This window comes from Syngnathus scovelli, chromosome 13 (genome assembly GCF_024217435.2).
Source record: "Syngnathus scovelli strain Florida chromosome 13, RoL_Ssco_1.2, whole genome shotgun sequence".
Taxonomy (NCBI): domain Eukaryota; kingdom Metazoa; phylum Chordata; class Actinopteri; order Syngnathiformes; family Syngnathidae; genus Syngnathus; species Syngnathus scovelli.
Window position 1 is genome coordinate 11941120 of NC_090859.1, and position 21159 is coordinate 11962278.

Here is a 21159-nt window from a genome sequence, read left to right on the forward strand (position 1 = left end):
GGCGGGCCCTGTGATTGGCTCGAGTGACGTCTGTTAAATTAACGAATGAATGAATAATATTAAATAAATATTTGTTTTGATATCTCCCGGGATACTGATCACCTCTGCTAAAATCATTATGTCAAAAGAGAGCCACCATTCTGATTCAACCAGTTAACACGTTTTTGCTGCTCTCAACTGGATAATAGGTTTACTGCACAATGATTCACAATGCATCTTTCCGATTAATGGAACTTCGATTTTCATAGGCAATCTCCTTATAATATATAGTAACTTCCATACTTTTGTATTCATATACTCAAGTCTGCAGTCTCTCTTTTGTAACATTGATTTGCATTTCTTGTTTATTCACACCCCTAATAGAAATATTGACATATACAGTTCTGTGAATAATCAATTAGCCACGTTGGAGTAATGAAAAGGGCTTTTATTTTTCATTTGTGTAGAGTAACTATGTAAACTGTGTGATAGAAATAAGAACACCTCAATGAGAAAACCGAACTAAAAATAAGCAAAGAAATTTTTTTTTATAAAATAAAAGTATGCAGGAGTCTTCTTAATCAGAGTCATTTGCAATATCTGCATCTTCCTGGAAGAAAAGAAACAATAGTTAGGAAAATGTATTTCTTTTTAATTTATCATTACTAAATGTTGCCTGATACCTCTTTCTGCTCTTTATTGTTTTGCATTCCAGTCGCTGTGCCGTGGAAGTCATGTATGGGGAGTGTGGCCATCCAGCTGCGCATGGAGCCCTCCTGACACTCCGTCTCCACAATGGTTGGATAAATATGAGCCTCTTTGAAGGCTTTGATGGCTTCCTCTTCACCGTCCCATTCGAGACACTCGTGGAGCCCGTCGCCTCCGAAGCGTTTGTTATACCTGTCAAAGTGGACCCTCTCCAAGACCAAGCCAAGTCCTGGGGCTTTGGGCACATCCACTTTGTCTTGTTCCCAACTGCGGTCCATGACTTTCTCCTGCGCGTATCCCTTAATGACTGCGATGACAAGGCCAATCATCTTCCGGATTTGATGCATCATAAAGCTCTGGCCTCGCACCGTGATGACAGCAAATTCGTTTTGATTGAGGATAAAAGGCTCGCCGCAGGACATCTCAGTGATGTAGCGACGGGCGCTGGGGTCCTTCGGAGACTTCTGGGATGTGAAGTTGTGGAAGTTGTGGGTTCCTTTGAATCGCGCAAACAGATGGTTGACTTTCTGAAGTGTCTCCGGATCGAGGCGGAAGGATGCCGTGTCATTTGTGTCGTAGTCTTTATGAGAAAAGGCCACTGTTGGAAGCAGGTAAGAATATGTGCGAGCGTCACAGTTGTTTTTGGAATTGAAGCCTTGGGTCACTCGTTTCACACCTGAGGTTGGAGAGATGAAAAAAGCATTGTCAACTGACCAACTGAAAATATATTTAAACACACACGGTTGTTTTTTGTGGTTAGTTGGACAGTAAACAACTTTTACAGAATGATCTGTTCTACACATATGTAATATAAGTGACATGAGAAAATGAAACTATTTCTCACCAAGGATTCTGATTTGAGGTGGTAGGTGCTCGTTAATTTTTTCAACTATATCTTCAATCATCCACAGCTTCAGAGACACCACTTGGCCTGCCGCAGACACACCCTAAAGTACATCAAATAGGAAATGAGTGATGACATTAGTATTCTTATGACGTGTGTGTGTTAAATATGTTTTGTCTCTATTTGCTCTACAATTAGATGGCAAGCGGTCCAGGATGTACGTTGCCTGGAGACCATGGATGGAAAATGGATGGATGAAGATGACTGTCCTACCTTATCAGTCCTGGCACATCTTTGGAAAGACATCTTCTTCATTTCATCCCCATGGTTTTCAGGGATGCAGCCTGATTTGATAAGGGCTGCGACGAGATCATCTTCTATTGTCCGGAACTGAGCGTTCCCAGGATTTCGCTGAAGAAAAAATGTAAATAATTAAGGGCGGGGGCTTTTAATTTAAGGGTGTTGGTTTGTTTTGTACCTGCATTCCATAGTACCCCTTGCCACAGTATGCCATAAGGAGGATGACTTTCTTTTTGGGGTATCGCCTTTCCTCATCGGTGTTATCTCCCTCGGATTTGGCTCTTTTTGTGGATTGAACAACCTCATTGTCCTCTTTGGATCGTTTCAAGAGATTGGCAGCCGGTTCGTTTTGTGCTGCTTCACTCATGTTGAAAAGGAATTTAAAAAGACCACCTGGAGAACAAAACAACCTTTATAAAGGTACAGAATGCAAAAAGTTGTTTCACTGTGTGGAAAAGCTTACCGTTTGTTGCTGCTACGCGTCTCCAGGTAACCAAGGCACTCAGCGGCAGCCTGGTTTTAATCATGTCCCCTAAGCCATTGGGGAGAGAATGTGCAACCAAAACGATGCAAGGCGATAAAGCTAACGCGGAATAGCACAAGATATCGAAATAAAAACAAATTAGTTGAGAACAAAAAAATAGTTTGGAATGTGCTACGCAACAAATCGTCCCGCCCCGAATTCAACGTTTTTTCATCTTGAACAATTTAAATAAATCTATTATTCATTTCCCTAACTTGACACTTATCGCCGCCATCCAGGCACATGGAGAGTACCAACTTTGACCCCGGATGTAAATATCGCGGGATTTGTTTTATCGCGCGACTTAGTGTTCACGTCAGCTCTGCAGGCAAAAAATGTAGACTGCGACAGCGTTTATTATGAAAAATACTTGTTATTATTGTCAACTCTTTTTTATTTTATTTTGTTTAAATGTACGATCCACCTCATACTTTTATTTTGTTTTATTATTTCAACCCCTCGACTCGAAAGTGAATAAACTTATCCAAATGGCCAGTCGGGGGCAGTAATGTACCATCTAAAAGAAAGTAGAGAGTAGAAGAAGAAAAACGCGCCCCCTCCTCTCTCCCAAACAAACATGGCGCCCTCCCTAAAGCGCAACGTGAAAAAGGCTAAATCAGAAACGAGTGTCAAAAAAGCTCAAATTGACCTAAACAATGTAGTTTTTAATATACTTCAAAGCAGAAAACACGCCAATGACGTATTCGACATATTCGAGGCTCTTCAGGTATGTGTGATTTCACTGATATGCTTCTTTCTGTCATTTCAAATGATGTGTTTGTCTTCTTGCAGTCAGAAGAGGAGAACGATGTTGTCAAGGCCATCAACGCGTGCAGCAATTTATTTTGCACGCTTTTAGAAAGAAATGAGCTATTTAATGGCAAACTACCAGCAGAAGACGACGCGTTAAATGGTGTGCAATCCTTACCCATTGTCACGACTCATCAAACATGCTTTTGTGTTTTAAACTCAAATTCAACTCATTACTAGGTGATTATAATGCTGAAGACAAATACCGTATTTTCATGAGACACCGTTACAACAACTGCACGGAGATGCTGCTTGAACACCTTAGTCATGAACTTCATGCGGTCCAGGTTAGTTAGCTCAAAATGGAATACGGAGAAACATAATCATTGGATTATTTATACTAAACATTTTTTCAAAATAGGAAGCTTCGTTGTGTTGCCTGATGAAGTTTGCAGCGGGAGAAGGAAAACACCCCCTCATGGACTTGGACTGGAGTGAACACCACAGTTTCCCCCGGGAACTGATACAGGTCGCTATTTTTGCCATTCATCAGCATAAAGTTAGCATGTGTTCTCTAGGAATCTCTTATTTTATTATAAAGAGCTTAATTTTCTATCCTGCATGTCTTGTGTAGTCTATAGTGGACAGAATGCTGTCCCAGACGATGGACAAGTCTCTACTGATTTCTCGGTTTTATGAGTTCCTGGAGAAGGAGGATGTACGCTATTATGTCATGAGCTCAATCCGCGGGAACATCGGTCAAGTCATGGACAAAAGCAAAGGGGTAAGACAACGTTGCAGTTTAGTACACAACTTTTCATTGTCAACCCAAATCCTCCAAATCATATATCTGGCTTTTTTTTCCCTCTCCAGGAAGTAATGCCTGTATACCAACTCAACGTTTTTACTCTCATGTCCAACATCAGCGTGCCAAAGGAGCAGTCCAAGCTTTCCAACTTTATGGTCAAACAGGAAGGTGAGACCGGATGTTTAATGTATTATTTACTTCAATCGTACCGATGATGTGTTCTCATTTCAGCAAAACACGAAGACTGGAAAGCTGCGAAACTACTTGTGCGTAAGCTCTTCTTCCTATGCAGCAGCATCGGCCATGTTGGAATTGTCTGGAAGAGTTTCATGTTCTTTTGTCATCGCAGGAACACAAGCGTACCTTCGAGAGGATGTGGCTCGGCTTCCTCAAGCATAAGGTGATGTGAAATGTGCCACCGCACAAACGTATCTCCTCAACTCTGACACCGACTGGACTTTTTGTTGTAGTTGCCGAGCAACATGTATAAAAAGGTCTTGGTGATGCTCCATGATGCTATTTTGCCCCACATGAGCGAACCCACGATGATGATTGACTTCTTGACTGCCGCCTATGATGTCGGTATGTATTTATTTTTTCCTTCGGGTAGTCGCACAACCTCCCAATAAATTTGTACATCTGAGATGAAGTGGTCGAAAGTTACTTTGAGGCCAATAATAGATAAATGACCAATGTCTTTTTTTGGATAGGTGGCGCCATCAGCTTGTTGGCTCTTAATGGACTTTTTATCCTCGTGCATAAACACAACCTGTGAGTATTATATTATGCGTCAATATCAAACAGTCATAACATTTTAACCAAAGGGTAAAATGGACATTCTGTGAATACATTGATAAAAACTAACAAAACAAAATTATAACTTTTTTTGATGCGTTTCAGAGAGTACCCTGACTTCTACAAAAAATTATATAATCTTCTTGAGCCTTCCATTTTCCATGTCAAGTACCAAGCTCGCTTTTTCCATTTGGCCAACCTGTTCCTCAGTTCCAGGTAGAGCTTTCACCTGCCATTAAAATTCGTTAAATGAAACTGTATATGTGACCATTTGTGTTTTATTTTGATTCCAGTCACCTGCCGTTGTACATCGTGGCCGCTTTTGCTAAGCGCCTGGCCCGTTTGGCTCTCACGGCCCCGCCCGCGGCGCTCCTCTTCGTGCTCCCTTTCATCTACAACCTGATCCGTCGCCACCCGTCCTCCCGGATCCTCATTCACAAGCCCAGCGCAGAAGACGGTGAGCTCTCGCACATCGCGGCCATATTAAAAACTCACGAAAGCCTCTTAAGTCTGTGTCGAATATGTTTGACTGTGACAGAGCTTTTGGAAGACCCATACCTGATGGATGAAGATGACCCTGCTCAGTGCCGTGCCTTAGAAAGTAGCTTGTGGGAAATTAAGGTGTGCGATCTGAGTGCTTTGGCGCCATCTTGTGGCATCTGTACCCAATTACAATTTTATGGATATGGTTTGAATGCTGAATTTAAGTTCCTCCTGTTTTTCTGCAGACACTGCAGAGACATTACCATCCCGATGTGGTCAAAGCTGCCATGCTCATCAACACATCGTTGTCACCAAATGAGGATGACCTCAGTGAGGTGCTTGAGATAACAACATTTGAGGTGATGTGGCTCTTCATTTGGTATTTTCAAACTTTTGCTTTATATGACTGCTCTGTCGACGGCAAGCGCCACAGTCATGACATCTAGCAACTTTTTTTTCCAACTTTAAAGATGGAATTTCTGCTACCTACATGGTGGACTTAATGATATACAGTGTTGGCCCACTTTTGCTAACCTTAACATCTTAATCCCTGTTGCCACGCCAGCAGCACAATAAATATTCTCTGTCCACTCAGCTGATGGATCGAGACTTGAAAACATCGACCAAGAGCATCCCACTGGAGTTTGAAACTGCCACGCAGCTGCTGAGCCCTGGCAAAGATGTGATGGGACAGCACTTCTGCTTGGAGTGAAAGAGCACAGGATCAATATGCATGAACATGCCCCCTTTGATATCTCATTCATTTTTTTTTTTTTTTTTTTTACACAACTCAACACGATCTCAAAAGTGTTTCTTATCGGGAACTCCAATTTTTTGAAAAAGACTTCACAAATGCTGTTATTTTTATACTGCATGTTTGTTGTTCAAACCGTCAAGCAACCGTGTGAAAACATGCCCCCGAATAAAATAAAAGTAATGAAGCATATCAAGGCCTTTTTCGCTCGCTTTAACAAGCATAACTTCATTTTGTGTTCAAGTGTGAGCTCAACCTCAAAACGCCCCTCTCCCGTGTTACTTGCTTCTCCCTTTTTTTGTTAAATGTGCCATATGGCCCACGCAGCAGGCAGCCTTTGGGCCGAACAACGCTGGGAAACAATTCGGGACTTGCTTCTCAAAAGAGCAAGTCATCGGGGGGAAGACGCCATCCAAAGACACTGCTCACAAGCTGCACACATTTGTAGGGCAGCTCAAGGCATTGCTGTGTGTTGCGTTTGTTTTGCTTTTTAATATTTGAGGACTACAAGATGCCAAGCGAGGTACCGGGCCTGCAGGGAACCTCAGAAGATCATTTGAAAGGGTGAGTATATGAAAGCTTAAATCTTTTTTAACCTTTTAATTCATGCAAATCGATGCTTTTATTTATATCTCATGTGAAATTAGTTTTAAATCATTCACATCTAAAAAAATTTTGGGGGGGCAGTGCCCCTGCAGTCCCCGCTCTAGCTCCGCCTTTGCTTATATGGTATTTGAATGGCAACAGGTTTATTGTACCCGCTGTCAAGAATTTTAGTTAGTCACCATGTGTTGCTGGCATAGACAGTTGGACATATCCATATTTGTAATTAATAAATAATTTCCAGACAAAATTGAAAACCCCTAAAATTACACACATAAATCACAATTGTACGTGTTGTATAAGAAAGTGGACGTGCAGACGTAAAAAGAAGGATGACATAAAGTAGGATTTAGCATAGGGCGCATAAATGTTATTGTAATTGTGTTGAGAGAATAACTAATCCTCTCTTACATAACCGGAGTGGAGCTCGAGCTCGGCCTCACCCTGAACAACATGCGCTTGTTGGTGCATCCTATCAATCATTTTAGTCAGCTTCATATCACGCAGACAACTTATGGAGGTGATCATGGATGCTTGTTATGTGCCTGAAAAAAGAGCAAGCTATGCAGTTTTAGCGAAAGAAGATGCTGGAATTTTACAGTAAGTGACAAGGAGATACCAATACTGCTTCAATTGTGTTTTTTTTGGTGTAGTTTCTTTGTTTTAAATCACAGGTGTCAAACTCAAGGCCCGGGGGCCAGATACGGCCCGCCATTTTATGTGGCCCGCGAAGACAAATTGTATATCAAATTCGTGTCATTACTAGAATTGCAAATTGTCTTCACTTTTAATAATATCTTTTTTTTTTTAAATATTTGACCAGTTTTTACTTGTCTGATTTGTTTTGTAGCTTTTACTATATATAATATGAGGTGCTTATACATTTATTTGGGTTGACAGTCATAATGGTCCTCCAAAAGACCGAAAAAAATGAGTTTGACACCCCTGTTTTAAATCAACAATATTGAAAAAAAATGCAATTACGCCATCTTCCTGCAACAAAAAATTAACAATATTTTTCCAGGGAACATGTGACCCGATGCCACCTGATTTTGGGTCACACCCTCAGCACATATACACAAACATGTATTTAACACAATATGCACACGCAACCTTTTGCATATATCAACAAGCATGTGCTTATGATGACGCCTTTTTTCACGATGACTCACGTGTGTGTATTTTTAATGGTGTTGTGTATCCTGCAGGTGATAATGCGGGATCACACATCCGCTGTTAATGTGGAGGAGCTGCTGAGGCACTCTCAGATGGAGTTGCAGTGGATCCAAAGACAGCTGGCCACCATCACTGCCAGGAACATACGCCATCACCACGTGCACTCCAAGGCAAAGGTAACAGAGCTGCTGTAATCCAAACCAGTATTCAATTTTAACGTAATATTATAACCATTTCTGATTGGCTGTCCCAAAATAGCAAATATCTAAAATAACTGCTCTATTAATTAGATTTAAATAGGTCACATTCAAGCCATTACTTATTACTCTATATTAGCATCACGTATTAAAATATATAAGCCATTTATTATTGGATTATAATATCTTGTTTACTGATATCTTTTTTGTTTTGCCAGAGGGAAGCTTTACTTAATGCTCTGTTGAATGACTAAAGAGATAAATTTCAAACTCAAAGTTGAGCTAGAGTGCAGGTCAACACTTGACGCTAATGTAACAGGCTGACATGGCTAAATGACTCCTGGCCCTTGGCATTTTGCCGACATGGAGGGGTTCACGGCGTATTTCCCCCTCCAATCCAGCTCTCCATCTGCTCCTAAATCCCGACCGACTCTCACGGCTCCGTGTCATGCCTGAAGATAATGCGTCTGAAGCAAGGGCGGCCGGCGAGCGTTGCTAGGTAACAGAGTGGAACCGAGTGTACGTTGCTGCTTTCTCTTCTCACTCACGCAGACTGTAGTGTCTCCTTCCTTCTGTCCTCATCTCGGTCCCATCAAGGACTCCTTACACAACAGCAACTCATGCTGTGAGTACAAGTTCATAGAGTACTGCCACGCCTTCTGTTTCTGGTTGTTTTTCTTCAGGCGCGGTGGTTTCTTACAAGTCAGAGAGGGATGATTTAGTGTCAACTTTTTTTAAAATATAAAAGCCATAGCTGATTCAAATTTGCTTCATCGTTTAAAAACAATCTTTGCATGTGGTCGGTGGAGAACGGCATGCAAAATCTCGGACATACGGACGTGTGGGCGTTCAAGCACAAAGTGGACAAAAGGAACAGCGAGTTTGAGTGATGGCGCTGAGGGAAAGTCTCTGTGTGTGTGACAGTGACATGAAGCCGCTGCCAGTGTCTTTGCTCACACTGACTCGCAGCCAGCTACAGCTTTGCACACACTCGGCACGCTATTAAAGCTGCAGATTAGAGCCGTTCGCAAACTCACACACACGGAGCTCCATCATGTGCCCGAGTTGGACTTGACGGGAAAGGGAGCGAGGGAGGCACGGCGGCCTGTAAGGTAGGCACAAAAGCATCATAAGCTCACTCAAGATCCGCCTTTCAGAATCAGAATGTTCTTAGAATTGATGGGTTGGATTCATCTTCTGCTCTCTTTGCCGGAATGCGCTCGGCCTCGTTGCAGCAGTGATGCAAGTCACTCGCTCACCAGATGGCCAGATGACTATTTAAATGACTCCTAGTCAAGATGACCTCAGGGGGATGCCCGACATGCAATCAGTGGACTTCACATCCATCAACCACTTGACTTAACCCCTGATAAAAAAAAAAAGTGATATCAAAAATCCCCAATTTTATTTTTTGTGATTATCATACACTACTTCATTCTTGCACCATTAGGATCTCTTCACATCTTCTTGCAATGAATGATAAAGAATTGAAAGTGGTTGCTAAGCTTACAAAGCTCAAAATGTGTGTGTGTATTTTTTTTCCCAAATCTCCCTACTCAGTTTAAGCTTTGTCAGTACTTGCGATGACCTCAAAGAGAATGAGCACGCCACTGTTGCCCAACTCTGATGCAAGTCCTGTCAGAAGAGCTTTGCTTGTTTCCTTGGGTATAAGGGACGAGGTCCTCAATGTGGATGACACAATTGGGACCGCTCACAGTCATATTCATTAAAAAGCCTCAGCTACTTATTAGAAGTGTGTGTGTGTGCAGGAATATTATTTGCATTTAATCAAATTTTTACTTCTTGTGTTTCAGTCAAAGCCAGAAATTCCAGCCCAGCTCGGCCATTCATTTCCAAACGCGAGTCGCTTTCGCCTCCTGGAAGAGAGAAATCGACTTTTAAGACAAGAAGTGGCTGGTCTTCGCCAAGAGAAGCAGCGCGACCGCAAACTGGTAAATTACTCTTCACACGTCAGCCATGTTTTTTTTCTGTTTTAGCAATGTCAACAAATGCCTCCTTTTTTTTTGGTCGCCTATTTATAGATATGGATGGCAATGTGGTAGAGTGGCTATTGTGCACAGCTGTGTGTGGGCGCCTTGGCATTGTTAGCACTGTACAGTACGTCCATGCGCTCACTGGCGCATGCAGAGGCCTCGCTCTCCCAGGTGGTCTCGGATGGCAAGGCGTGCGAACGGTCGCCTTGGCAACACGCCCATCCGAGCGCACACTGACTGGATGGTGGAGAGGAAGTGACAGCTTGATGGCTGACACTGATGCAAAAGCTGACCTAGTAATATCCGGTTTTCCGTATCAATCGTGCACGTAACACGCAGACTGTGGCGCTGAAAGCACAATTACTCATATTTGTTAACATTGAAGTTATTTAAAAAAAAAATAAAAAAATGTGATATCCTGTGCTGAGTAAATATTGACTTTACATGTCATACTCTTAATTACCACTGGGTGGTGCTAAAATAACTTTTCACATTTGTTCATATTAATTTTCATCAATTATAATTACTGTAGCTTTTAAATTACATTTTTATGGATTTTTTTTAAGTGACCAAATAGCTAAATTGGCAGCTCTGATTGTGATTTTGTGAACGAGTTCCAAACTAGCTGTTTGTGGGAACTTAATTCAATTGAATAAAATTGCTTTCTCCTGCAAATATTTAGTTTAAAAAAAAAATAGTTTGTGGAGATTAGATGAATCCTGCTTTTCAGCCATCCGGTCAAGCTAACAAATGAACATTTCCCAGAGAAAAGATTTATCACTAAACATGGCTTGCAGGCCAGTTTGATCCCAGCAATTAGATTATTTCTGTATCTGCGCTTGTTCAAATCATGCTATCTGGTTGTAAATGTCAAAAACCATATAGAAGAGACTTCAACAGAATCCATTCACTGGTTACCTGGAAACTATCAGTGATAGACAGTTTACGAAAGGTACCCACGTTGTATCAGGTGACCTGTGTTTTGTGCGGCCGCTGCTTAAAAGGCCACAGCTGTCAGCCTGAATGACGTTTCCATGGCAACACTTGTATACACTCGACCTTGCCATCATATAATCTGTTGCGTCTGTTTTGAACACCCAATATAGTTTTTTTGCTCAATACATGATTCACTCTACTTCTTTTCCTAAGATCTTGCTCGCCTGTATTTACAGCACTTTTTATGCCAATTTGGACTACCCCGCTCCCCCCCTCCCCTCTTGCTTCCTATTCGGACAGAGGGGTGGTCTGAGGTCAGCAAAGAGGCCTGCGCAGCTTCATGCCTGCTCGACGCTAACTTGATGTGATGTAAATCAGAGCAATTCCTGCCAGTTTGAAATTATTACCCGGGCATCTTCTGGGCGGTCAATCTAGATATTGGTTTTGCAATCGTGCAGCAAGGCTGCGCTTTCATCCCGACGGAGTGAAAAGGATCTCGTTTGAATGTCAACATTATATAAGCTTCCAAGGTTCGCGAGTAAATAAAAAAAAAAAATGCCACGTGGATGAAAAGTCAGAAGTAAAAGGTCTCATTTGGATGCCTTATTATTGCGCAATAATTCCGCATTTACAGGGTTATAATGTGTCTCATTGAATCCTGTTTGAAGGTTTTTATATTGGAGCTTGTATTCATATTTCACGCTAAATGAAAAGTGTAAATATACAGCATTCATCAAATCTGCCGACCGACTTGGATCTACTTTCTATTAATAATACCACAGAGAGTCATCAGCGTAGGACGCCTTTTTTTTTTTTTGTGTAAGTAATAAAACGAATGCGGCATCAATCCAGATGATGCTCGGTTAGTGTCACGCCGAAAGGTTCCGAGCTAATGAGACCGTAGGGAGGTCGGGCGGGGTGGGGAGGGGGTCGTTCTTATTCGCCGCATCTTGCCGAGACATCCAAAAAAGAAGCCTACCGGTGGGGCTGGCTGATTATCATTCAACAGCGTGAAGAGAGGAAATTGAGCACAGAGGAAGAGTGGAGGGGAAGGAACCATGGAGGAAGGGTGTATAGGAGGAGGGTCTTCGGAGCCCAGGGGGGGGAGGGAGGGGGGTACATGGAGGCGGAGATAAGAGAGAGTCAGAGTGAGAGAGAGAGAGGGAGGGAGAAAGACGCAGGCCCCGGAGCTGCCACTGATGCTGCTGCTGATGCTGCAGCCGTTTGACGACTCCCCACCCAGAGAAGGAAAGGGAAGAGGAAGGAAGCGACACCTCGGTCAACATGTGCCGCCGTTAGCCTCACGCGGTAAATGGCAAGCTCTCTCGTTGTCTTTTCACTGCTGCTGCTCCGATTGATTGTTCTCAACTGTTTCATCTGGTAGCCTCCTTGATACAGTGGATGGATGGTTAGCATAGCTGCATGGGAGCAACCTGACTGCATGTGACATCAGGAGGGATGAAGGGAAGGATGTCCAAGAGAGAGATGGAAGAATTTGGAATCTAGGGGATTTGAGTCTATGTTTCTTGACTTAAAAGCTGAGCCACCTGTTTGGAGATGGGTGTGTGTGTGTGGTTTTACGGCGAGGGGGTGGGGTTTGTCTTTTGCTGTAATTATTATTTTCTTTTGTGTGCATGTAGAGGGAGTGACGTTATTGGTTTGGAAACATGCGTACACATGTTCGAGTAAGGGGTGTGTGTGTGGAGGGGGGGGAGATGTGTGGCGGCTTTGTGAAATGAATTGATCTGGTGTGTGTGTGGAGTGGGCGTAGTGTGTGTGAGCGTGAGCCGTTTTTGGTAACCTGAGCTTTTCCTGGTTCCTGCATGCTGCCAGGTGTTGGGAGTTTTAACACACTCATGTCTACTCAGCAAGGTTATAATGGGTTTGGATTTTTCATCTTTTATTTTTTTTTTTAAATATCATTAGTTTGAATGAGTTTTTAGAGCAGATATTTTTATTTGTTAAAAAAAATACTTAATTTTATTGTGTAATATTTATATATTTTTATATTATATTATATAATATATTATTTTTAATATGGAGTATTTATTGAATGCATGGATTTTAAAAATTGCACAGGAGATATATTTGGATTCAGTGATGTCACCTCTTTCTGCTTTTATTGATGACATCTCTTTAAACGCTGCAACTCCCCGAGGTTCCTTTTACGTCACCGCCTTGTGGTCTGTCGTGGAAATGTGGTTGGCCCAAAGAGCCACAAGCAAAGAACTTGTATCAGTTACCTTCAAACAGTAGTCCAGTACGAGGTCACGACACAGTTGCAGCATTCCACATGACAGTTTTCTTCATCAACACACCCACGCATTTTCACTCTATTATTTACACGCATGCACGCCGTATGCTCTCGTTGCACATTCATGTCATTTGTCATCACTGTGGGAATCGCAAAGACTCTGTATAAGTCGATGTATAGAAACGATAATTCAATGTGATGTCAATATGAGCAACTTTTGCATTTCTGATTTTGACCTAACTTCTTAGGTCAAAATAACCCCAAACTGGCTCCGCCCCTTTTGGATTGGTTATTGGTTTATGAGTGGACTACAAAAATGAAAATTTTTGTCCTTTTATAAATCTGAAAATGACACAGTTCCTCCACTGTGGTGATATAACGATACACACAAAAATCTTTTTTAAAAATACACCCGCAGAGAAGTATTGAGTTGAAACCCGAAACATTCTGTGAGTCATCCAGCAGCTTCCAAATGTTGTGCTTAAATTTGGCCTATATAAAAGAGCATCAGCTATGGTAAATATTTCTATCATCTAGATATCTCCAAAAAAGCCGTTTCTGTAGCAACCACGTCACCCCCCCCCCCCCCCCCTTTCCCCCTTTTGCCTGCTTGTTCATGCAACATGTGAGGCTTCCATAGTTAGGCCCGAAGACGAGCAAGTGCCGTATTGATTGTGAGTGTACCCGCCATAAGTGTCGATGCCATTTAGCCGTCGGGAAGCGCACGGAAGGGAATGAAATTGAAGCAACTTTTCCTCCTCACGTTTCCTGGCAGCTCTTCAACATGCACGCAAGACATATTTGAAGGGGAGATGGAGCACTGCGGGAGGAAAATGGATGCGGGCGGGGCCGAAAGAGAGTGGATGTCGGATGAAAGTCAGTCATAAAACTGAATTGGGGCTCTGCTTGATATGCAGGTGATCTACTTGAACTCAGATAACACGATATTACAAATAATCATTTATTCATGAATGCAACTGGCAGTATGTTGGCGCTAGCTAGCTATTGCTACATCCTGAAAATGCATTTTTCTGCAAATGAGGGCATTTTCACATTATAATTTCAGTTTATCTTTTGTATAACCACTCATTTTCAAATTGACTTTCTTATAGTTAGTTTTGATCTACTGAAACATCCTTGGTGTGAATGCTTTAGAGCGCCTCGTCGTCCGCTATGAGTGCTTACACGGCAGGAAGAAAAAGGCGGGGAAAAAAAGTCACCATTGTCAATCGTGAGTGCGATGAGGCGGAAATTAAAGTTTGTTGTGGACCTCTGTGCTCCTCTGGCCACTGTGTTTAATTCGGTGATGCTTTTGTATACCACTAGAGGGAGCCCACATACCAATAGCAGATCCTCTCGACTTTGAGAATTTCTTGCCTATGCTCTTTGAGATTGGCTAGTGACCCCACATCTTGTCCAAGGTCAGCTCCAGGTCAACCACGACCCAAATTTGGACTGCCACTTTATAAAATGGATGGCTACTAATGTAACCGTCCAGCCTCATCATCTTACTGAGAATCTATTAAAAGTCAGGAAACTCCCGTGGATCCTTCAAAGCCTCATTGATCCTGAAGTTATACGATCTCTTAGAGTTTTTGGCACGGCTCAAAGTGCCACGGCTCAAAGTGCCCTCGTGTAGTTTGTTTTTTTGTTTTGCTACATAATCTCCCCACGCCAGGCGAGAGGAACCCTTCAGGGAAGACACATGCTGATAGAAGATCTGTTAATTCCACATCACTAATCGGGTGTCCCCTGGTAATTTAATTTTTCTCCTCCTTTCGTGTTTCTTCACAGGCGCTTTTGTTTCACTTTTACTTGTCTTGCCGCTCAGTCTTTCTTGATAGCATCTGCTGTGGGGAGGCTTTAGTGCTGAAAGGGCATCTATTGAGGGAAGGAGCCAGAGAGGAGTTCACAATGTCACACACAAGTCTGTTCCAGGTGACATGACAGCTCTTGTTCTGCTGTAACTCTCACCGATTTGCTTTCAGCCGCCGGGACTGAAACACCTGAGCCTTCCTTATTTTGCAACCTTTTGATAACATCTTTCTTCTGTGGAGAAAAATAAATAATAAAAATAAGTGTCAAGATGTCTGCTGACACTCCCGGGTGAAGTTTACTTTCAAGCTAAACATGAAATGAAAAAACAATCGTGCACTGTGTATTATGCCTTCAAAAAAATGGAAAAAACTTTTTGGATTTTTAAAAAATTATTACAACATCATACTCCCCCTTAAATAATTTTATTTTTAAATAATCTGGATTGATTAATCAGTTATCGCAATTTTATTCCGCCAAATCATTACCTAGCCAAAAAAAAAAAAAATCATATCAGTCGAATCCCTATTTTTACACATTTTCTTCTGCTTGATATCGCCAATCTGTTTCTGCTTGTTTGCTGATATACACTCGTCTGTGTGGATCCAGATTGCAACAAAAAAAAAAAAAAAATTAAAGCTACGCTTGAATGCTTTGTGTGTATTTCTAGCAGGCTGTGCATTTTAGCAACTGTGCAACGGGGTCAGGCGTAAATTATTTAGCGCCTGTGAATACTTGTATGTTTCCCACAAAATTAGGGTCACGCGAGTGTTTGTAGATTGTGGCTCTCAATATGAACCCGCAGCGTCTTGTGTGGTGGCTTGCAGATTTTTTTTTGCTTCCAAATTGATATCCTAGCTTTGTGCGTGCTTGATCATCGAGATGCCGGCTTGCACGCGCCTGTTGGTGTTTGGAGCAAGACATCCCACCCGAGCAATTCTGTAAGCGTGCATGAAGGTCCACCCAAGCACGTGTAATCCCTAACCAGCTTTCGGGCTCCTCATTAGCATTACACTGATCTTCCTCCGAACTTCTTCTTCTTTCCCCCGCCTTGTGATGTGCTTTGCCTAGCTCAGGGGAACGTGAGGTCCTGTTCACATCAAAAGTGTTTTGTCATCAATGTGACTGGAGGCTTTGTATCGCTCTTTCGCACACATTGACTGCGTCCATAGTCTTTGAACATTACATACAGCACACACACACATTGCTATACACACTCCTGCGCCCTCATTTTCCCGGGAGGCATTTACATTCTCAAGGGTCAATGTTTTAGCCTCTGACGGCTCCTCATACATTTTATCGTATAGCGTGTCACATATAAGCTCAGACATTATAGCTCGCATGAGCTAAAGCTACACCATAATTTAAAGATGGCCGTAGTTTTGACATTTTTATTTAAAACATACTTAGCCACATAATATAGTGGATCTAGTGGCTAGATGTTAATTTGAAGGCAGTGTCTACTAAACAAAACAATCTATTAAACAAAAAGAAGATACACAAATTGCTTAATTGTTTAGATTGTATTTACTTATTCTGATATATTTGTATAAAGCACAACAATAGACTAAATAAATCAAACTGTAAATTTTTTTCCAGCATTTTTAGTACTGTCGAATTTTTTGAGGTAGCTGGAACGAATTCATGACTTTTACATTCATCCCAATGGGAAAAGACGCCTTGAGTTCCACCCATAAAAATTATTATTCGATGAAAAAGTATAAAACCGAATCCAAGTCACTTATATGACAAAGACAATAAAAATCCAATAATGTGATCGACGTAGCGGCGGATTAAAACGAGAAAAACAAACAGTACATTGGCAAACGTTCCAGGAAGTGAGCTGGGGATGACTCACTGGGGATGCTGACGAAGAGTGAGCCCAATGACGACAATGTTTGCGCTTTACGTCGTGGAGAACTTAATCTATCTTGACGTCGGCGCCGGGCCTCCTCCTGCCACTCCTCTGTCACCTTTAAACCCACAAACATATATAGTATTTATATTTATACTCTAAAGCAGATTAACCCCTCATAAATATTTAATGCAACACCTGTAGAGACACAGTGGCAGTATAGGCTAGAAAAAAAAAATCTATTGATGAATTATCCATCCATGACATTATAGTCACAGATAGATCCGATTTAAAATCCACCATGTGGCGCACCGTATTAATGGTACGCATGTTAATCACACAGCTGGGCGTTATTTTGCAGGAAGGATGGATGTCGAACACGAGAGGTGATAGTGTTTGACCGTTTTCAAACTAATACGATGAATTGATTGGCTTTCTGCGGCTCATTGGGAATAATGGCTTTCAGAGTTGTGTTGTTACATTATGCGCAAAAGCGTCATTAGAAACGCCTGAAGTCGACGTTGCGGTAGTGATTAGGGTTGAAATATGGTTCTGGCTCCATTGGACTCCATCTGCAAGCCCATAAGTGCAAAACTACGCTCACAGGTATATTGGTGGAAGCAATTAGAAGCAATATGGCCTCCGTTTAGGTTTGTCTATTTATGTCTTAATTGACTTTTCTATCTACAGTATTTTGCCTTGTGGGATGAAACCAAAATGAGATTCCGACGTTTTTTTTTCTTGTTATTTCAAGTTGCATCTGTCTTATTTGTACTCAATTATTGTTTTGGTTATGTCGTAAACACACTCACTGGTTTCCAATTTACACTAATCCAAGATCATGTTCATTTAATTGTTACAATTAATTCCCTTTAGTCAACGTTTCGCAGGCACGGCATGAAAACATTCATTAGTCCGTAAATAAATCAAGTCATGCAGGCAGCTAAGAATAGAGTGTCGGCATGAACCTAAATGTAGGAAGCAAGATAAAGATTTTCCCTGGGAAAAAAAAAAAAAAGACGACATGATTTAATTGTAGGATGACCCAGTCGGAATAATTCTGAAACTAGACTCTAAAAAACTCTTTTTTTGGCGATCAGGTGCAACTCGGTTTTTGTCCCCGATGGTGAGCGACCCTTGCCTCCAAATATTACATAAACCAAAATTAAGCTAAATGAATTCTGAGTGAAGTTCACACACCTGCTGAGACGTTGGCTACTGTGAACAGATTTTGGGCCGGAGGCTAAATAAATTTGTTTCGCAAGAAAATGTTACTCAGCGTGGGTTGAGAAAAAGCGTGTTCTAGCAAAGATAATAAAAAAAAAAAAGAAATTACCAAGATGGCATTATCATTGCTTTAATACATGCAAGCTACACCGTTGTGTTTATTTGTGCGTCTGCGTATTAATTCTAGCTCCAATTGGCACGAGGTCCAGTGTGTGTCCTTCAGCTTTTGCCGCGCAGTGATGTGTTTACAAGATGTTCTGGGGTGTTAAGCTGAGCTGTGAATGTGCGATTCACTGGAAATGGCAAAGACAAGCCCGGCTATTCCCGAGGCTGATAAAAAAAGAAGCCTTGCTTTTATTTTTTATTATCTTTGCATCCCATCTGATTGCAAGCCTGTTCGCCGTACGTCCCGGGACATTAGCACAGATCACCCAATTAGCAAGACCAACATTGGCTGGCGCGAGAGTGAGGTGTGCTTTGCAGAAATTTCGTGTTGCAAAATAAAAAGACGCTCAGCAGTCTTGCTGTCCTTGTCTGCTCTCTGCCCTCCATGTTAAAAAGATGGATGAGCAGCCAAAGTGAGCTGCTCCTGCATCTCATTTCTTACAAGGCTTATTGATATTGATTTTTTTTTTTTTTTGCTTTTGGACATCTGACATATGTCCATAAAGTTTAACACTATTTTTGGAGTAACCGTCAAGTTCATCTTTAGAGGACATGGTTTGTTTATTTTAAAAAATATATTATAATCTTTAATTCAATTTATTAAAACAAATCAATCAATGTATTGTAAAAGTCAAGAAAAATATCCTTTTTGTTAGATTTATATATTTAATTATTATTATTTATTTTTATTATTATTTCATTATTTATTTATTATTTAATATATTATTAGTTATTTTTTCCTCGTTGGGCCAATGGCGAGTACCAACATCGTTGCCATGGTGACGGGGGAACAGGGCTGGGAATTATAATCTTTAATTCACTTTATTAAAACAAATCAATCAATGTATTTTAAAGGTCAAGAAAAATATCATTTTTGTTAGATTTATATATTTATTTATTTTTATTTCATTATTTATTATTTAATATATTATTAGTTATTTTTTCCTCACTGGGCCAATGGCGAGTACCAACATCGTTGCCATGGTGACCGGGGAACAGGGCTGGGAATTGAATAGGCACACAAGGCCTTCTACTTTTGTGAGCAAAGTGTAAAGCGTGAAGAAATAAAAAAAAAAAAAAAACGAGCACCTATAAAAACAAAGGTTTTCACTCACGGAGACAGCACTTTACACAATAAACCGTGTTTATGTGGTTAAGGATACATCGCCAAGTTTTTGTAGCCTCCTTAACCTGCATGAAGTCGTAGTACCGTGCATCCCGGGATATGACTGGACGGTCACATTGAAATCACTCTGCAGTGCTCCGAGCTGTGACGGGAGGAGAGCGTTGGCCTACTTTGAGTCTGGCGTAATTATGTAATGCTTGAGTACCTGCAGCACCAGCGGCATGACAACTTGTGGCCATGAATGTGAGCAGTGCACAGAGTGCAGACAGGAAGTAGCTTAGACAGGAAATTTCCTTGTCCTGATTTTTCAGTTTTTTTTTTTTGTGCACACAAGATGAAGCACTTCTCATTATGAGACTATTAAAAGAACATAATATAATATAATATAATATAATATAATATAATATAATATAATATAATATAATATAATATAATATAATGAGAGAAATTAAACTAATATTTTTTTAAATTTAATATCCCAATATTAAAACTTCATAATGTAACATTCCAATTTTATTCTTGTCCCTTAAGACGTCTTTCCTCTGGACTTTCACTTTTCTTTTTTTTTCCCGAACAATTCTTCCTTAGTGTGTCACTCATCTCCTGAGTGGTTTTATAATCCTCTCAAAGTTTTCCAATTTCTCTTCAAAACATCCAAGCAACCAAATCAGCAACCGTCACTCTCCTCACCACCTTCCCCGACGTCTTTGCCTTCCTCCTTCCATTTCTTTTATGGCTTTTAAAAGCTTAGAGTCGCTTCCCTGCAGAAGCGACCTGACTCTCTTCTGTTGCTTACATAACGAATTTCGTTACACAGCGTGGCAAACGTATGTCTTTGGACGTTAATGCTGACAGCGCTTTTTTTTTTTTTCCTCAACAGAGAGCAAAGCTCCACGCTGCCTTGCAGGAGAAAAATCATCTCAATCTGCAGCTGATTGGCCGTCATCTGAAGGCATCCAAATATGACCAGGTGATGTTTCCACTCATGTGAAAGAAAGAATGGCGCTGACCACCCGTGATGATCTGTGATAATCTACCCTGGTTGTCTTTCACAAAAGACTCGCTCTTGACATCCATCCAAGGGCTTCCACTTGCGAGTTTGCTCCACAAAAAGGTTCCCATCTGTGCACAAACAATCGACACACACACACAAAAGGAAAAGCAGGGCCAACATCCTGCCAACCTGACAGATTGCATGAAGGAAGAGTGCGGACAATCCCTCTGACCCTTGGCAAAAAGCTTATTTGGCATATTTAGCATAGCAATTAGAGGAAAGTTTTCATTTCTATCCAAACAAGGACTACATTAGGAGTGAATAGATGTTTTGCATCATATATTGTACATATACGTATATTAATATACACAAATGCGTATATATATATATATATATATATATATATATATATATATATATATATATATATATATATAAATCTAAATCTATCTATCTATCTATCTATCTATCTATCTATCTATCTATCTATCTATCTATCTATCTATCTATCTATCTATCTATCTATCTATCTATCTATCTATCTATCTATCTATCTATCTATCCATCCATCCATCCATCCATCCATCCATCCATCCATCCATCCATCCATCCATCCATCCATCCATCTATCTATACACATATATATACATATACATATATACATATAAATATATACATATACGTATGTACATATATACATATTCATATACATACATATATACATATACATATATATATACATATAAGTACATATATAGTAAATATACGGCTATTCGATTCGATTCGATTTTATTCGATTCGATTCGATTCTATATGTACATATATATATAGTATGTTTGCAATTTAATACTCTGGATTGTGTGTCCAATTAGT

General features: G+C 40.8%; 3 protein-coding genes across 12 annotated transcripts in view; 2 read left to right on the forward strand and 1 right to left on the reverse strand.

Annotated features, from left to right (window-relative positions):
• Positions 1 to 406: 406 nt before the first annotated feature.
• On the reverse strand, positions 407 to 2631 carry pus1 (pseudouridine synthase 1). Its single transcript, XM_049737934.2, has 6 exons — positions 2295 to 2631; positions 2010 to 2224; positions 1805 to 1942; positions 1532 to 1634; positions 663 to 1363; positions 407 to 589 (listed from the first exon to the last, which is right to left on the reverse strand). The coding sequence occupies exons 1-6, from the start codon at positions 2356 to 2358 to the stop codon at positions 557 to 559; spliced, it is 1254 nt and encodes a 417-aa protein (XP_049593891.1). The 5' UTR covers positions 2359 to 2631; the 3' UTR covers positions 407 to 556.
• Positions 2632 to 2795: 164 nt separating this feature from the next.
• noc4l (nucleolar complex associated 4 homolog) lies at positions 2796 to 6136 on the forward strand. Its single transcript, XM_049737910.2, has 15 exons — positions 2796 to 3081; positions 3147 to 3267; positions 3345 to 3451; positions 3526 to 3633; positions 3739 to 3888; positions 3978 to 4080; positions 4144 to 4178; positions 4262 to 4312; positions 4383 to 4494; positions 4623 to 4683; positions 4813 to 4923; positions 5001 to 5164; positions 5246 to 5328; positions 5436 to 5549; positions 5786 to 6136. Exons 1-15 carry the CDS (start codon positions 2932 to 2934, stop codon positions 5900 to 5902), a joined length of 1587 nt encoding a protein of 528 aa, XP_049593867.1. The 5' UTR covers positions 2796 to 2931; the 3' UTR covers positions 5903 to 6136.
• A 212-nt stretch (positions 6137 to 6348) lies between these two features.
• Positions 6349 to 21159, forward strand: part of rimbp2a (RIMS binding protein 2a) — a 28853-nt gene continuing 14042 nt past the window's right edge. For 4 of the 10 annotated variants that reach the window (XM_049737877.2, XM_049737881.2, XM_049737878.2 and 1 more), the window contains exons 1-4: positions 6350 to 6508; positions 7756 to 7899; positions 9735 to 9872; positions 20173 to 20262. In XM_049737877.2, coding sequence (XP_049593834.1) covers positions 7762 to 7899; positions 9735 to 9872; positions 20173 to 20262 — 366 coding nt within the window. In that variant the 5' untranslated portion in view covers positions 6350 to 6508; positions 7756 to 7761. Of the gene's footprint in view, positions 6509 to 7755; positions 7900 to 9734; positions 9873 to 11979; positions 12159 to 20172; positions 20263 to 21159 lie in introns of those variants that run through there. The other 6 variants (XM_049737879.2, XM_049737882.2, XM_049737884.2 and 3 more) reach the window with 4 other exon arrangements.

Excerpts from the sequence above, each read along its gene's own strand:
- pus1 (XM_049737934.2), bottom strand. The coding sequence starts at position 2,358 with ATGATTAAAACCAGGCTGCCGCTGAGTGCCTTGGTTACCTGGAGACGC. Across the intron at positions 1,635-1,804 it reads GATGTGCCAGGACTGATAAG|GGTGTGTCTGCGGCAGGCCA; the intron begins GTAGGACAGTCA and ends GATGTACTTTAG. Across the intron at positions 1,364-1,531 it reads ACCTCAAATCAGAATCCTTG|GTGTGAAACGAGTGACCCAA; the intron begins GTGAGAAATAGT and ends CTCCAACCTCAG.
- noc4l (XM_049737910.2), top strand. The coding sequence starts at position 2,932 with ATGGCGCCCTCCCTAAAGCGCAACGTGAAAAAGGCTAAATCAGAAACG. Across the intron at positions 3,268-3,344 it reads AGAAGACGACGCGTTAAATG|GTGATTATAATGCTGAAGAC; the intron begins GTGTGCAATCCT and ends ACTCATTACTAG. Across the intron at positions 3,889-3,977 it reads TCATGGACAAAAGCAAAGGG|GAAGTAATGCCTGTATACCA; the intron begins GTAAGACAACGT and ends TTCCCTCTCCAG.